This window comes from Rhinoraja longicauda, chromosome 10 (assembly GCF_053455715.1).
Source record: "Rhinoraja longicauda isolate Sanriku21f chromosome 10, sRhiLon1.1, whole genome shotgun sequence".
NCBI lineage: Eukaryota > Metazoa > Chordata > Chondrichthyes > Rajiformes > Arhynchobatidae > Rhinoraja > Rhinoraja longicauda.
In genome coordinates, this window is record NC_135962.1 from 31,141,298 (window position 1) to 31,159,157 (window position 17,860).

At 38.3% G+C, this 17,860-nt stretch overlaps 1 protein-coding gene across 13 annotated transcripts in view; it reads left to right on the plus strand.

Moving 5' to 3' along the window:
* The window catches only part of ralgapa1 (Ral GTPase activating protein catalytic subunit alpha 1), a 137,421-nt gene that overhangs the window by 10,175 nt on the left and 109,386 nt on the right, over window positions 1–17,860 (plus strand). For 11 of the 13 annotated variants that reach the window (XM_078406557.1, XM_078406564.1, XM_078406559.1 and 8 more), the window contains exons 3-10: window positions 3,067–3,116; window positions 4,752–4,809; window positions 5,493–5,536; window positions 5,973–6,150; window positions 10,199–10,314; window positions 13,467–13,605; window positions 16,154–16,362; window positions 16,802–17,038. In XM_078406557.1, coding sequence (XP_078262683.1) covers window positions 3,067–3,116; window positions 4,752–4,809; window positions 5,493–5,536; window positions 5,973–6,150; window positions 10,199–10,314; window positions 13,467–13,605; window positions 16,154–16,362; window positions 16,802–17,038 — 1,031 coding nt within the window. The remainder of the gene's footprint in view (window positions 1–3,066; window positions 3,117–4,751; window positions 4,810–5,492; window positions 5,537–5,972; window positions 6,151–10,198; window positions 10,315–13,466; window positions 13,606–16,153; window positions 16,363–16,801; window positions 17,039–17,860) is intronic. The other 2 variants (XM_078406558.1, XM_078406567.1) reach the window with 1 other exon arrangement.

A 17,860-nucleotide genomic window follows, 5' to 3' on the forward strand; every position in this document is an offset into this window, starting at 1 on the left:
ATGAGCACGATAGATAGCCAGACAATACCAGAGCAGCCATGGTTTTGGAGGCAAGGTATTAGCATGGATAAAAGTTTGTCTGTGGCAGAAGGCAAAGGGTGGAAATAAAAGGTTTTTTTTTGGTTCGTTCTCATTGACTAGCGGTGTTCCATGGGGGTCTGTGTCGGGTCTGCCATTTTTCAAGTTATATGTTAATGATCTGCTTTGTGGCCAAGTTTGCAGATGATACAAAGGTAGGTGGAGGGAGGGGCAGGTAGGGTAGAGGATGCGGAGAGTCTGCAGAAGGACTTGGACAGGTTGGGAAAGTGGGGAAAAAAGTGGGAAATGAAATACAGCGTAGCAAAGTGTTCCGTCGTGCACTTTGCTAGAAGGAGTAAAGACATGGGCTACTTTCTAAATGGGGAGAATATTCATAAATCAGAGGTGCAAAGGTACTTGGGAGTGTTGGTGTAGGTTTCCCAAAAGGTTAATTTGCAGGTTGAGTCAGTGAAAAGATAGGCAAATGCAATGTTAGCATTCATTTTGAGAGGACAGGAATATAAAAGCAAATATGTAATGCTGAGGCTTTATAAGGTGCTGTTGAGACCACATTTAGAATGTTGTGTGCAGTTTTGGCCTCCATATCTGAGGAAGGATGTGCTGGCATTAGAGCGGGTCCAGAGGAGGAGGTTTACGAGAATTATAGCGGGGATGATTGGGTTAACGTATGAGGCGCTTTGCTGGCTCTGGGTCTGTACTCGCTGTAGTTTAAAAGCACCAGGGGGGATCTCATCGAAACCTACCAAATAATGAAGGGCTTGGATAGAATGGGCATGGGAAGGATGTTACCAGTCATGGGAGAGTAGAACAAGAGAGCAAATAGTCAGAATAAAGTATGCGAGTTTAGAATGGAGGTCAGGAGGAATTTCTTTAGCCAAAAGGAGATGAATCTGTGGAATTTATTGCCAAAGCTTTTGATATTTTTAAAGCAGAGATTGATAGGTTCTTGATTAGTAAGGGCGTCTTATATTATGGGGAGAAGGCAGGAGAATGGGGTTGAGGGAAAAATAGATCAACCATAATCGAATGGCAGAGTGGACTTGATGGGCCAAATAGCCTAATTCTGCTCTTCTATCATATGGTATTCTCCCAACTTGATTAATTCAGTACAATCAAGCTAACTGGACTGAAGGATGCAAAGCAACTTTGTGAGTTGTACTCAAATACATAAATTAAACAATTATAGATTTGAATAGATATTTCTGGGTTTATTGTGCTGGTATCCTTATAAATCTAAGGGGGGAAAAATAAACAACGTTTGAGAGCATTGGTGTTCTATGACCCACATATGGTTCAATGATGCTTTGTTGTCACATATGTAAAGTACAAATGCACAGTGAAATTATTTTCTAACAAAGAGGCCAGTAGGATATTGCCATATATTCCCAATAAGCAATTGTAGAAAATTAGTCTACTGAGCCGCGTGCAAGAGTCGCCATGTATTGATGCCACTTTTGCAAGTCCAGTCCACGCTCCAATTGTTATGAGCAGATCTGATCCAGGCAAGCCGTAGGCTGCTGCGGGCCTCCAGCCCTCGCCTTCCTCAACCAGCGAACCAACTTCCCTCTCCTCGCCCGTCCACTGTTGACTCCCACAGCTGACCTCGAGGGTGTGGTGGATCCATCCCCGCTTCCCTCTCCTCCCCCACCAGCCTCTCCTGGCAGGAACATTTAATAAAACAGAAATGACATCTGAATGGCATTTAGTTTTCTTCCACTGCTGTCTCTTGGAGAATGCGTTGTAATGTGCAAGCTAATGTTTTTAACTTTTTAAGATTTTTTTATTTTGATATCACGATCGTTCTTGCAATGTGCGTCTTTTTAGAACCAAGTTAAGAAGTATCTCACATGCTTCAAGCAGAAATCAAAAGAAAATGCTATAACGGGCAGATGGCATAAATAGTTTTTTAAACAGTATTATTGTGGTGTTAAAACGTTTCAATGTGGCAATATTGGAGGACTGCAATGTGTGAAACATAATTTCAAGAATGGGCCCACTTCGACATCATCAAACTCTGGGCACCAATTGTCATTCGAAAGGTTATCACTTTCACTAATTGAGTCACTTGAGGAAAGAATGGAATTGACTCATGTTTTGGACAATAATTCATTTTTGTACAAGTTAAAGTTCTTCTGTCAACGCTCAAATTAACTATTTTTTTATTCACAAATTGCTGGAGTAACTCAGCAGGTCAGGCAGCATCTCGGGAGAGAAGGAATGGGTGACGTTTCGGGTCGAGACCCTTCTTCAGACTGATGTCGGGGGTGGGACAAAGGAAGGATATAGGTGGAGACAGGAAGATAGAGGGAGATCTGGGAAGGAGGAGGGGAAGGGAGGGACAGAGGAGCTATCTGAAGTTGGAGAAGTCAACGTTCATACCACCGGGCCGCAAACTGCCCAGGCGAAATATGAGGTGCTGCTCCTCCAATTTCCGGCGAGCCTCACTATGGCGCTGGAGGAGGCCCATGACAGAGAGGTCAGACTGGGAATGGGAGGGGGAGTTAAAGTGCTGGGCCACCGGGAGATCAGTTGCGTTAATGCGGACCGAGCGCAGGTGTTCAGCGAAGCGATCGCCGAGCCTGCGCTTGGTTTCGCCGATATTAACTATTTCGCTCAAATTAACTATTTCATCTGACACTGTGGTAATACTCTGAATACTTAGGTTGTCTGTTCTTGCAACTTTTCTTAATGAAGCTATGTATTATTTGCTGTTATTTTCAAGTTGCTATTGTACTCGATAATTCCTGGGGTTTTTTAATGGCATAATTGGGGTTTGCATGAGTCCTTCTCAAAGTGAATATATCTATATATGTATTGTATTTTGCCAGTGGTTAGCAGATTTAATGAGGATTTTAAACTACAAATAAAACCAAAGTTCTGATTTTCCCTGAGGACAAATCTTTGTGCTGTAATTTAGAGTTTTATATTGCACAGTTGGATGGTGCCAGGATGAAATATTTAGTAGCTAGTAAATCTTAGTTTCCAAAATATTTTGCATGTTATTTGATGTATTTAATCTTGTTTCAGGTCACAAATCACAGAGGGAAGAATTGGATTCTATTCTTTTTATTTTTGAGGTAAGAGTATTTGAAATTGGTGAATGTTAATGTTTTATTTTATAAAAAGATTCATTTATTTGACATCTTGAGACAAACAATGTTTTTTTTTTGTCTATAATGGTCAATCATACTGATGATCTTTCTACCACTTTTTCCTTTCTCAATATTGTGCTACAGTTGTTTTGTAATCTTTTCTTTTTATTCACTTAAAATAGGCATTCAAGTGCTGGGAATGTTATTTAATTTTGTTGACTTTATGTTAAAAGATCCATGATTCTATTCTACACCTAATTAATTTCCCTTGATATTATGTGCAGAAATTAGAGACGTCCCATGGTATGTGTAGAGATTAGAGATGAACTGCATTCTAATTGTTGTAAATGATGATAAAAGATTGGACAAAAAAGTGTTGGGGTCAAGACGTCATAAACAGAACGGGGTTAGGAGAGAAGAAAGGGGTTCAGTGCCATGGCAGAAGTGAGAAGTTCATCAGAAGTTTCTCATTTCTCATCTTTTAGGACTGAGATGAGAAAACATTTCTTCACACAGAGAGTGGTGAGTCTGTGGAATTCTCTGCCATAGGATGTAGTAGGAGACAGGAAGACTAGTGGGAGAACTGGGAAGGGGGAGCGGAACGAGTGGGACAGAGGAACTATCTGAAGTTAGAGAAGCCAGTGTTCATACCGCTGGGGTGTAAACTGCCCAAGCGAAATATGAGATGTTATTCCTCCAATTTGCACTGGGCCTCACTGTGACAATAGAGGAGGCCCAAGACAGTAAGGTCAGATTGGGAATGGGAGGGGGAGTTGAAGTGCTGAGCCACCGGGAGATCAGGTTCGTTAAGGCGGACTGAGCGGAGGTGTTGAGCGAAACGATCGCCGAGCCAGCGCTTGGTCTCACTGATGTAGAGAAATTTACATCTGGAACAATAGATGATGTTGGAGGATATGCAGGTGAACCTCTGCCTCACCTGGAAAGACTGTTTGGGTCCTTGGATGAAGTCGAGGGTGGAGGGAAAGGGACAGGTGTTGCATCTCCTGCGGTTGCTGGGGAAAGTACCTGCGGAGGGGGGTGGTTTGCTTGGGAAGGGACGAGTGGACCAGGAAGTTACATTCATTAGTGATGGAAATGTTAAAAGTAGTAATCATTTGTGGGCTCTGAGTAATGTTGCTAATCGTTGCCATATAAATGATTTGGGGTCTTAAACAAACTTGATACATTTTATTTTACAAATTATAGTGGCGCAGAAGAACCCTCTGTATAATCTGGACAAATTTGAATTGAGTCCCCAGAGTTTAAGATGATATTTTTTTGAGTGTGCTGTTTTTATGTGCTTTTACTATATAATTATAAATGTATACACAAAAAAGAAAATTCATAGTTTTTAAAAAAATGTCTAACCACAGTTTCTGTTATGAGATTTGTACTATTGAATCTATCTATTGCTGCTGCATTTTTTTCCTCAATATAGATTTGAGTTTTATGTTAAAATAATCAAAAACTTGACATTCACATTTCTGTAGTTTTACTTGGTAACTTGGTAAACTTGGTAAAACTGCATGTTTCTTGTAGTAACTTGCTAGTAATGTTTCTCGGAACAGTTTTTTTCTGGAAAGAGCGAACCTTGATCCAAATCGAACTCTTGTTTTGCAGAAAATTTTGCAACATCTTCCGGAAAGAATTCAGACCAGATGGCAGTTCCACAGTATAGGTGACCTGACAGTTCCTTGATTACTTATTTGCATAAGCATTTACTATGTGGAAAAGATAAATATTTTTTTTAAGTCTTTTGCAATAGTCTAATTCGTACACATCCCTAAATAATGTCAATACTGAAAATGCAAATTGCATTCCTTCATTTCATCACAATGAAAATTTCTGGCTAAGATTATTTTTGAGGTAATTCGTTAATACTGTTGATTAATCCAGATCTAATCAGATCAAATGTATAGAGTTGTTAATATGTATATTTGTTTTTGTGATGATTAATGAAGGAAATTTTCTTGCTGTAAATCTATTTTATTCATTTACTATATTTGTAGATTTTCATTTTTCAGACATCTTTGAATCAAATGTTTAAAGCAGATGTATTACAATGAAGTAACTAGAACAATTCAAAAAGTGATATTTAAATGAATCATCTGCTCAATAGAAAGCAGGAATTTTAAGACTCAGTTTTTTTTGTGTGGTGGTCTTTCCTTTTCCTTTTGACAATAAAAATAATGTCATGGGGTCCAAAGGTCACCAAGAGTAAAAGAGTAAATGCCAAGGACTTGATTACAAGCATTTATCAAGTCTGACCGAGAGCTTGGACAATTTGCCCTAAAACTGTGCTGTGTTTGGAGTGTATTTTCTTTTCTTTGTTGCAAATATTGCTTTCCTTTTATTTTGCAGGCTTGATTTTAAAGAAACTTCTTCATGTTGGGAACTCCCTGAAGGTTTTGCATGTTTTTGTTGTTTTTTTTAAGATGTGATTGGAAATGTCCTGAAACCCAATTTGGTTGGCACATGTATATTTATCCCATGTTTGTCCTTTTGATGTTAGTAATGGGGGATGAAAATAATGACTATTTTGCCATAAAGATTGTTATTCTGAAGCTATTTCTGTCTTCAGAGATTGGATGGCTGTTTTTGTGGAATATAGATTTTTTGAAACGTACTTTTTACTATGTTGTAAAATCATGACACTTCTCAAGAACATAAGACCTACGAGCAACATTTGGTTTAGATTTCTTTAAACATTTCATTATGATCTGAATTTTATTGGTTATATAATGTTTCCTAAAAAATTAACTGACACACGAAAACTTTGGGGATTTTTGAATCAATAATTTGAATCTCTATAATATTAAAAGTTCTTTCTATCCATTTCAGATTCGAAGGGAAGGTGTACGCCTCTTTTTGTTGTGGATGCAAGCACTCCAACACAATTGTACTGAAGAACAGCTACTGATTTATGCCTGCCTTATCCCTGGCTTTCCAGCTCTGCAATCTGAGCATGGGCCTCGAACGTTGGACAATCTAATTAACTCTCCACTTCACCTTCAGGAAAGTAAGAACTTAGTACGTTGGGGCCGGTTGGGGTCTTTCACTCGTCTTTTCTAAATTGAGCTATTATAAAGAACAATTACAAAGATAAGTACTGCTATTGTGAATTTAAAGCTTGAGTAATTTTCCAAACGTGTCTGAATATGAAGTAAAAGGCTTATGAATTCACACTTGGCCTCATTTGCCAGTGTTAAGTTGGGCTCCAATTGGTGATGCAATATCACAGAAAAATTGCACATTGAAAGACAAGATTATTTTGAATATTTCAAATTGTTCTTTCTTTTTCCGTTTCCCAGTGCCGATATTTAAAGTAAGAGTTACATTGCGAATTTAGGTCTGCAGCCAAACACAGGCATCCTTCTGTGCCTTAAAACACACTTGTTTTCTCACTTTTTCAGTTCTGATGAAGGATCATTTACCTGAAATGTATATTTTGTTTCCGCTTAATCGACTGAGTGAGTCTGGCATTTTCTGGTTCTTCATGGGATAGGAGCAGAATTAGGCCATTTGGCCCATCAAGTCTACTCCACCTTTCAAACATGGCTGATATATCTCTCCCTCCTAACTCCATTCTCCTGCCTTCTCCCCATAATCCCTGACACCTGTATTAATCAAAGATCTATCTATTGCTGCTGTAAAAATATCCATTGACAACGCCTCCACAGCCTTCGGTGGCAAAGAATTCCACAGATTCACCACCCTCTGACGAAATAAAGCATCTCCTTCCTTTAATTCTGAGGCTATGACCTCTAGTCCTAGACTCTCCCACTATTGGAAACATCTCCACATCCACTCTATCCAAGCCTTTCACTATTTGGTACGTTTCAATGAGGTCCACCCCTCATTCTTCTAAACCAGCAACTGCAGCCCCAGTGCCATCAAACGCTCATCATATGTTAACACATTACTGGGATTGTTCTCGTAAACCTCTGGACCATTTCCAGGGCCAGCATATCCTTCCTCCGATATGGTGCCCAAAATGGTGCTGAGGCTCTATAAGGCTCAGGCCGCATTTGGAGTTCTGTGAGCAAATTTGGGCCCCATATCAGAGGAAGGATGTGCTGGCTTTGGAAAGGATCCAGAGGACATTTGCAAGAATGCTTCTAGGAATTAGTGGATTAGCATATGATGAGCATTTGCAGCACTGGGCCTCTACTCGCTTGAGTTTAGAAGGTTGAGGGAGGACTTCATTGAAACTTACAGAATGATTAAAGGCATAGATTAGAATGGGTTATGGGGAGAAGGCAAGAAAATGGGATGAGGAGGCAGAGATCAGCCATGATTGAATGGCGGAATAGACTCCCTGGCCGAATGGCCTAATTCTGCTCCCATAACTTGCGAACTTGTGAAAATTGCTCACAATACTGCAAATGCAGCCTTACCAACGCCTTATAGAGCCTCAGCATGATTTTGTATTCTATCCCTCTTGAAATAAATGCTAGCATTGCATTTGCCTTCTTTACTACCGATTCGACTTGCAGATTAATCTTTTGAGAATTCTGCACCAGCATTCCCAAGTCCCTTTGCACCTCCGACTTCTGGATTTTCTCCCCATTTAGAAAATAGTCTATGCCTTGTATCCTTTTAGAAAAACAAAATCCACAAGTATTTACACACAAGCGCAGAAACTAGTGTGGAAATTGTCCCAACCAGACCTTGTCCTCCAGTTCTTCTCCAACCCGTTACTCATTTCATTCCACTTATTCTCGTGTTGCTCCTGCTCATTTATTAGCCTTAAGGAGTTCGCAGTGTCCTTTGTCTTTGAGTATAACAATTTGTTCAAACTTATTTGATTTGTCAATGGCTGGACTAAATTGGTCTACTTTAACTGCTCCCAGTAAAATGGAAACATGTTTTCTGAATGGCAAGGGAAATGTTTACAAGATGATTATGAATTATATTCAGCTTGGTCAATGTATAACTTAAATAATGTCGGTATTCTAGTTTAAATAAGTGGTAAGTTAATTGAGATGATTATAAATTTTGAATGAGAAATTTGGTACAATGAGGAAAGAAGCAAGAAACATTAAAAGTTGGTTTTAAAAGCATCATTAAATATAGAGTCATAGAGTGATAGATTTGGCCCAACTTGCCCACACCGGCCAACATGTCCCAGCTACACTAGTCCCATCTGCCTGCTTTTGGTCCACATCCCTCTAAACTTGTCCGATCCATGTACCTGTCTAACTATTTCTTAAATGTTGGGATAGTCCCAGCCTCAACTACCATCTCTGGCAGCTTGTTCCTTACATCCACCACCCTTTGTTAAATCCTGTTAAATCTTTTCCATTTCACCTTGAACCTATGTCCTCTGGTCCTCGATTCCCCCCACTCTGGGCAAGAGATTCTGTGTATCTACCTGATTTATTCCTCTCATGATTTATACACCTCTATAAGATCACCCCTCATCCTTCTGCGCTTCAAGGAATAGAGTCCCAGCCTACTCAACCTTTCCCTATAGCTCAGGCTCTCTAGTCCTGGCAATATCCTTGTAAATCTTCTCTGAACCCTTTCAAGCTCGACAATATCATTCCTGAACTGGTCTTTATGGATGTGGCTATAGGTGCAATGGGTGCATTGATTTTGATCTTCCAGATCTGGTTGGAATTTAGAGCAGTCGTTGACCATTGGAAAGAAGGGAGGGCGAAAACCAAAAACTAAAGGTCAGCCATTCTGATTGCTAGAATCTATTATTTTAAGAGACACAGTAATTGGGCATTTAGTTTTTTAAAAATCAGGGATTTGACAACGATCTATGAAAGAGCAGTTGTATTTTTGGGCTTGTAATTATACGAGTGATAGGGGAAACCCAATGGATGTTGTATGTGTGGATATTCAAAGGTTTTAAGGCACCACACAATATTATGTAAAAATAAGCTTTTTGAAATTGGGGCTGAGGTAGTAACATAGCTTGGTTTATGTTTAGAAAATGGAGTATGAATATATTAAGAATCACTGCTTGGGCATCAGCTATTTACAGTCTGCTGCATTGATTTGTGAGGGGGATAGGTAAAATGCATCCATATTGAATCATGATAAAAGTTTAGATGCAAAGTTAATCCAAGAGGAGAGTAAGCGGCAATATAATGACTGTGGATACAGTGATAAATTTGCCAACATCTTTAGAGGTTTTGAATGGATGTTGCAACTCCACTTCCTTCCATGGTCTCCACTATTACAAAAGCCTATTTCCGTGCCTTATGTCTCTTGTGATTTAGCCTAATATATGAGACCTTAAACATCTTGGCTCTAGTGCTGTAGACTAGCATTCCAGAACAGCAACTTGCTGTGTGTTTCAGTATAGTTGCATCAACCAAGCTTTGGAAAATTCCCAAGATGAGCAAAAAAAAAAGGACAAATCCAATTTAGCTAAATCTAATGATCTGGTCTCAATCATCAGCAAAGTGTAGTATCAAGTAGCACATTAAAACAATGTACAAAAGCTTTCCAAATGGTGAACTAATTAATAATTTTATTTTGGTCTTGGCAACTGAATCTACATTTCAATATTCCAATTACCTTTTAAAAGAAAATGTTTTCTGTCTATCAGCTTCCTAAACCTCATGGTTCATTCACCCTCTGTCCCCTTCAAGTTATGCCTTAAACTTGGTAAAAGTAGATTAATTTTTTAAATCTCTAGAATCACTTACTGTCACTTTCTTAAATAGTCTCATGAAAGATCTTTGAATGCATTGCATTGTTAATGTACATTGTTGACCATAATGCAATGCATTGGATTTAAAAAAAGCTGTTTCATGTGCACTCTGAACCAAAGCCAAATGCCCCATCAAGATTGTAGAGGAAAATTTATATGTACCACATATTACTTATTTATTGAATGTGGCAAAAAGCTAATAATTATCCAGTAATTAGTGTGGTGTACTTAATGTGGTTAGTAAGTAATGATCATCAATAAAAACACTGACATTAAGCATGTTTTGAGGTTGGATTTGCTGGTTCTAAAATGTTGATTGATTTTCTTGGCATTTAAATATACTACAGAAAGATTTGTGGCACATTATTAGTGTTGTACTTTTATATTTGCCTGACAGCACAAGTCACACCAGAAGAAATCACTCCTCTTGTACCCCCACAATCAGGAGATAAAGGACAAGATGATCTTACAAGCTACTTTCTCGATGCTCTGCTAAAATATATGGTAATCCAGGTAGACACTTTATTGTACTAACCTGACTAACCCTGTTAGGGGCCAAATGCATATTGTTTCTACTACTACACTAACTCCTGGATTTCCTTTTGTCAATTACCAATATTACCTGGATTTGTTTTCATTTTTGGTTTTCCTCTTTAAAGTTTAGATATAGAAGCCACGAGTAGGCAAATTGATCCCCGATATCTGTTAGTGTTCGTCTAAATGTCACTTTTTGACAAACATATTTTTTTCACTCCCAAACACTCTGTTCTCTTCCATGTTGCTGATGCATTCTGTTCGTTTTAAGAAACAATGGAATAGCCCATAGAAAGGGAGGTTTTGCTTTGGCAGCGACCAGGCTCCATCTTTAGAAATGCTTTGAAAGGAGTGGAGGATGAAAGGCATGGAATCTTTTGTAGATTTTTGTAGCAGGGTGAGGGAAGGAACGGTGTGTGCATTATGATTTTCAGCTATATTTTTATTTCTCTAATGTAGAGCACTCTTGAATCTCTTGAACACTTTTTTGAAAAGTTTTTGATATCAGTGGGTTATGCATCTGAAGTCAGGTCACGAAACCCATTGAACCTGTACTCTATTATAAAGTGCTGTTGGTTTGGAACTGATGGTTGGCATGTGTGAGATACTTAAGAAATCAACTGCAAATTGGCCAGAGTTGAGAGAAAATAATTAACGAAGAATGTTTATTTGCAAGCATTATGTATTGGTGAATTATTTCTTTGCACCCCTTAGCAGCATCTTGATTGCACTGAGAGCTAAGTAAATCTTTCAAATACTTTAAAAAAATCTGAATATCCATAACTTAGCTATTATGGTCTCTTTATTGATAATGCCAGGATGCAGTGTCCCTCACCTTCCAAACTGGGGACTGCAGCCTGCACTCGGTACCAACATTCTCCATACCATTGAATGCATCTTCTCCAGACCTGAGCAGTGACTAATTTTTCAAAAATGGGTTTTGAACATTCTCATAAACGTTTTAAACAATTTCAATACTAATTAAGTCATTTAAAAATCTCCAAAATACTTGTCTTCTTTCTAAAATTTTAAATTGCATTAGAAAAGTTCATAAAATAAATCTACTTTCTCTCTAGTTCTGATGAATGGGAATTGACCTGAAATCTTAACTCTATTTCTCTCTCCTAATGTTCTAGTATTTCCAGCATTTTTTCTTTTTACTTAATTTATTTTAGTGAATATTTTCTACTCTGTAGCCCCCCAAATCTTCATTCAAAGCAGCGGTCTCACGAACTCTGCATTCGGCCAAACGTGGCACATTATCCAAGATCACATTCGCAGCATTATCTCAGCAGGCTGCTGCTCTGCCATGCTTCGATAGCAATGCATAACTGATAAATTGCCATTGGAACTCTGCTTATAAGTTTGGAATTTCAGTATTTGCATAGGAGCCCCAAAAGTATCTGGCACTTATGCTGTGAAATATCAGCAGATGTGTACTGAACTGCCAACAAAGCCAAATAAAATGTGGATCTGCAAGCCAGTTAATTTGTGCTGTCAAATGAAATAATTTGGGGGAAATTTCCATCTGTAGTCAAGTACATTTCCAAAAGTAGAAGTGTCAAGAGAAGAAATATTTGGACCTGGTGTATCTACTTCGGATACTATCAGTTATCCAAGTGCAAAATTTACAAAACTTGTGCTGGCTATGGCAAGTGTTCTCACCCCCTCCCCCAATTCCTGAAAAGTTTTTATTTCATTATATTTACATATCCCAAATATGTGGAAACTGGCATGAAACAGTGCAGATGTGGTGGTTTTTAAATGCACAGCGACAGGAAACAGCAGCTGGTGAGAGGGGAGGGAGCCTCACGGTGACCGAGCGTGTCCTGTCTGGCAGCGGCCTGAATAAAGAGCTGTCCCCAGGAGCTAGAACCTAAGCCGCAACAACCGCCGCATTAATTGGACCGTGCGGTGGGTGAGGAAGGGCACGCTTGTGTACCCTGCGACTCGAGGTGGTGCCGGAAGCCGGGGCTGGGGTGGCGGTGCAGGCCAGGGTGGTGTCGGCAGGTCCGTCCGCTATAACCAAAATCCATTATAGAGGAATCCATTAAAACAAGGGTTTACTTTATTTGCAGAACTAAAAAATATTATTAAAATATTTATTTAAAAATAAAATGTGATAAAACCTGGATTTTATGTATTTACAACAAAACTAGTATTCGGCCTCACTACAGATAAAACTGTCAATAACTTTAGAATCACCACACATGCATATTTTAATGCAAAAACATTAAGTTGCTGTCATCCTATGTCCGCTTCGGTATTCTGCCTTTCCACTACACTGATAAATCCTTAAAGTAAGCTTGCTATAAAATATTTTCATCATGTGCTTGCATGATGTCTAAATGTTAATAGAACATTCCAATCTTTAAAACATATGTGATTTGTAACTCTTTTAAATAAGAGTTTCTTTAAATAAATATTTTTAAATAAATATTTCAAATTATCATAAATTTCATGTATTATAAATCATTTTAGTTTCTGTCCTGTTTGTATATGCCATTATTCATACTTTCCATAAAATCCCTTTAGCAAATTTTATTTTTTCTTCCCTTATTTGGCAGTTGAAACACTTTGACATTACATTTGCTTGATAACATGATGTCCATGGAACCATGCTTGTCACCATCTAGCATTTGGAAGACATTATTAGATCATTATGGGCTGCTTTCTTTCAGGTTAGCAGTAAGTTGTGAACCCAGAATCCAGTCCAAAGGCTTTTACGTGCCTAGTGTCCTTCCATCTTTATATTTAAAAATATATATTTTAAGAGTTTTCTTAAACAGCAAATAGCAGAGACTCTCAATGGTGAATTAAGTCTAGAGAAATTGCCATGCTCCAGGCTTTAAAAAAAAAACTGAACAAAGGCCACATGCAACTTCTGAAATTTTACTGTAGGTTGACAAATTTAGGATGAAATGTGCTGAAATCAATGTGTATCTTGAGCCTTTATCATATGTGCTGCCCCATTTCTTACGGAATTTCCAGTCAGGTTTGTGATGAAAATGGTATTTGTTTGATAGCATTGATGTAATTTTAAGGTTCTCTCTCTTTTTATCTTCTCTGCTTTACATTAATCAATATCAACAAAATTAAAGAAATGTTGTATCTTGTGTATTTCTTTACAGGCAAAGGGATTAGAATGGAAAGACAAAGGAAATCAGGAGAAAGGGTTTGCATTCTTATTTGCAAATTTCAAGAAGTACTATCTGCCTCACATTTTCCCAAATTTTTCATGGGAGACAAGTTTATTTAATCCAATTCTTGGTAAAAAAAAAACTTTTTTTTCTCGTTTATTTGTCAGACTGTACCTGCATGAACTAGACTTGTGTGATAATTACTGCCCTAGATTGTGATATATTGAACAGTGAATATTTTCAAGCAATATTATTTATATTTAGTCTTTAGTTTTGTCAGGTTTAGTTTTCTTCTATCTTGTATGATATTGTTACTTTAAGATTATGCGTAGTACATGGATATGGTTTACTTCAATTAAATAGAAAACATTTGCTCAATGAGAGTTACTGCTGAGATTAATTTTGCCTTTATATATGAAACAGGAGTAAAAAAACATTTTCTCTTTTAGCTTGTTCCTTTTAAAGGCCAGTAAGGATTATAATTCACTACTTGCTTTAACTGATGGAAAGTAGTTTATCTATAAATTGGGATGCCATGACCGTGCATAGAATTATGATTCGTTTCTTTGAAATAAAGTTTGCTTAAAAACCTTAACTGAATTCTAAGACCCTGGCATCCTCTTTTTTGTACTTTAATGAGACTTTGAATCCTGCAATGCAGAAATTTGCCACTTTGCCCATTGAGTGGCGTGTAATTTTTATTTTCTAAATACTATCCAAATAGCCTGACGCATTGTACACTATAAACCACTCAGATTATTTTGGTTCTTGCGTGGTATTTGTTGAAAACAAGTATGTGCTATCTAAGGAATTTGTATGCTAAGATAAACCTTTCTTTAATTGGTTTTGCAAAATAAACCATGTGTACGGGAACAAAGGTGTGCCACAAACTTTCAGTGATGTGGTAAATGTACTGACATGTTTCTCCCCATCAGAGCCCATTTTTGTGTTATTTATTTAGCATGGGTTTACATTGACACTGTAGTATTTTTCTTTTATATTTTGTGTTAGGTGTTGACGCAGGCAATTTTAAATCTAAGATAACTTTGGAAGCAGCATGGAAGAAATTAAATAAAAAAGTAAATTGAATATTGCATTTTATATCAGCATATTTGTAGGGAGAAGGAAAGATGGCAGTGAAATGAAGTAAACGCAGATTCACTTCGGTTTTAAATTTTATCACTACCACTGGAATAACTGGAGTCGATGGTGGTCCCCCATTTAAGGTCCTTGGAGATGATGGTTCCAAGGAACTTAAATGACTCCACAGATGTGACTGTGGCATTGTTGATGGTGAGTGGGGGGAGGGGAGGAGGAGCTCTCCTAAAGTCTACAATCAGTTCCACTGTCTTAAGAGCATTGAGCTCCAGGTTGTTGCGATGGCACCAGGACACCAGCTGTGTCACTTCCTATCTGTAGGCAGATTCCTCCCCATCCTGGATCAGTCCAATCAGGGTTGTGTCATCCGCGAACTTGAGAAGCTTAACAGAGGACTCCTTGGAGGTGCAGTCGTTGGTGTAGACAGAGTAAAGGAGAGGGGAGAGTACGCAGCCTTGCAGTGCTCCTATGCTGAGGGTCTGCGGGTCCGAGATGTGCTTTCCCAGCCTCACATGCTGCTTCCTGTCTGTCAGGAAGTTGATGATCCACTCACAGTGAAGTTCAGGCACGGTCAACTGGGAGAGTTTGGAGTGTAGTAGCTCTGGCACAATGGTGTTAAATGCAGGAGTAAAGTCTACAAAACAAAATCCTGGCATAGATCTTGCGGTCTAGGTGCGAGTGGATGAAGTGTAGGCCAAGGCCTACCGATCTATTGGCCCGGTATCCAAAACTGCAGGGGGTTTGTGATGTTTTTCAGCTGGGCCAGCACAAGTCTTTCAAAGGTACTGGAAGGTCCAAGTTGTCCATATCAGGGATTCAATATTTTCTATGTTAAAGTGTCAATCTGATAAGTGAATAAATGTTAATCAAATATGTAAAATTTGTAGGGTATTTTTAAAATTCAGTTTGTATTAGAATGAGAGGAATTTACCAAGAATGGAAGAAAAATAAATGGAACTAAATGTGATGAGGTGGGATAAAGCAGAATGAAATGAAAAGATGGCAATATATCAAGCTTCATGGCAATTTTTTTTAAACAAATACTGAGAAAATAAATCAAAATGAATGTAGGTCTTAAATCTGAAGTGAAAGACTGAACTGAGAGAATAAATGAAGTATCAAGTTAAATGTGAAAAGGAAGATAATTAACTTGTGAATAAGCTACCTGAAATCCTGGGCATTTTTTTCCACTTGTTGGTAACAATAGGAGTTGTCTTTCAAAACTGACATTCACACTTAAAATTCTGATTGTTTTTGAGGAAGAGATACTAATTCCTTAATGATCTTAAAACTGTCTGAAACTTCAAGATGTTATTCACATATAGAATGTTTAGTTTTCTTTCAATATGGTGAGGAAAATTTAGGAACTATTAACATGCACAATAATAGAAATCTGGTACTTTTCTATGGCTGCAGTGGGTAAATCAAGTGGAAGATTGGAACATACTTAAAGGAATGAATGCATTATTTTTGCAATATTCAGGGAAGAAGGAATGTAATGGCAAAGTTTCATTTGGGGTTTATTTTTCTATTCCATCTAGCACTGAACTAATATTTTACTATAATTACATTTTTTTCAGATGTTCCACAATTACGATCGAAGCCATATTATGTGATAACAAAGAAAGACCCAGAAACTAATGAAGTAACATATTGTACAAAAGATGCATTTTTGTCAGCTCGTGTTTCTGTCATCCGATGGTTGGTCTCTTTCTGGTTTGAACCAAAAGCTAATCTAGGCCTTCAGATTCCTGGAATTGAAGGTGAAAATGTACCAAAGAACATTCAGGTCTGTAACCAAAATATCATATCATATCATATATATACAGCCGGAAACGGGCCTTTTCAGCCCACCAAGTCCGTGCCGCCCAGCGATCCCCGTACATTAACACTATCCTACACCCACTAGGGACAATTTTTACATATTTACCCAGCCAATTAACCTACATACCTGTACGTCTTTGGAGTGTGGGAGGAAACCGAAGATCTCGGAGAAAACCCACGCAGGTCACGGGGAGAACGTACAAACTCCTTACAGTGCAGCACCCGTAGTCAGGATCGAACCTGAGTCTCCGGCGCTGCATTCGCTGTAAAGCAGCAACTCTACCGCTGCGCTACCGTGCCGCAATATGTTAACTAATTGCTTTTAAATTAGTAAATATTATTTTGTTTCTTGTTAATGATTAGTGAACTGGAATTTTATTAAATAAAATTAATCTATTCTCCAGAGAGCAGCTGCTGGTTTGGTTGCTCGTGAGGAGGGCTCTTGTCGGGCAGACTCTGGAGATGGCAGCACAGAACTGGAACAGTCCCATTCAAATACCAGCACCTTAACTGAGCGTGAACCCAGTTCATCTAGTCTATGTAGTGTTGATGAAGAGCATCTAACAGATATGGAAATAGTGCGGAAAGTTTTTTATTCCTCGCGGGAGAATGTGAATTTTATTATCGAAGTTTTTCGACAGGTAATTTCCAATATATTTACATGGTTCGTTAAATTTTGGCTCGTACTTCTATTGATTTTCTTTAAAAAGCTTAGTGAAATAAAAATATCTAATTCTGGCAAGTTTCTCAGATGCAGGAGTGTCTCCCGTGTATGTTGACAGAACCTTTTTAATGTGAACTCAGCAATAGTATCAAAACAAAAACTTGTAATGGGGATATAGAACAGTACAGAGCATAGATAGACATGAAATGCTCGAATAACTAAGCGGGACAGGCAGCATTTGGATATAAGGAATGGGTGACATTTCGGGTCGAGACCCTTCTTCAGACTGGCATAAATGGGCACATCAGCATACAATATCTGTGCCGAATATGATGCCAAGACCAATTCTTATTTCATTTATGAATTGCAAAACTTAACTTTCACAAGATTTAAGTTTAATAAGAATGAAGGATACTCAGTTTTTGGTGTAGCTACAGTTTCTATTTGAAATGCAGAGAAATTAATTTAAAAGAAACTTGCTCATAACTGGCACGAACAAGTTTGAACAGTAGAAGGTGATTAATGCTGTTTAAATATATAAGAAAATAACTGCAGATGCTGGTACAAATCGATTTATTCACAAAATGCTGGAGTAACTCAGCAGGTCAGGCAGCATCTCGGGAGAGAAGGAATGGGTGACGTTTCGGGTCGAGACCCTTCTTCAGACTGATGTCAGGGGGGCGGGACAAAGGAAGGATAAGGGTGGAGACAGGAAGATAGAGGGAGATCTGGGAAGGAGGAGGGGAAGGGAGGGACAGAGGAGCTATCTGAAGTTGGAGAAGTCGACGTTCATACCACC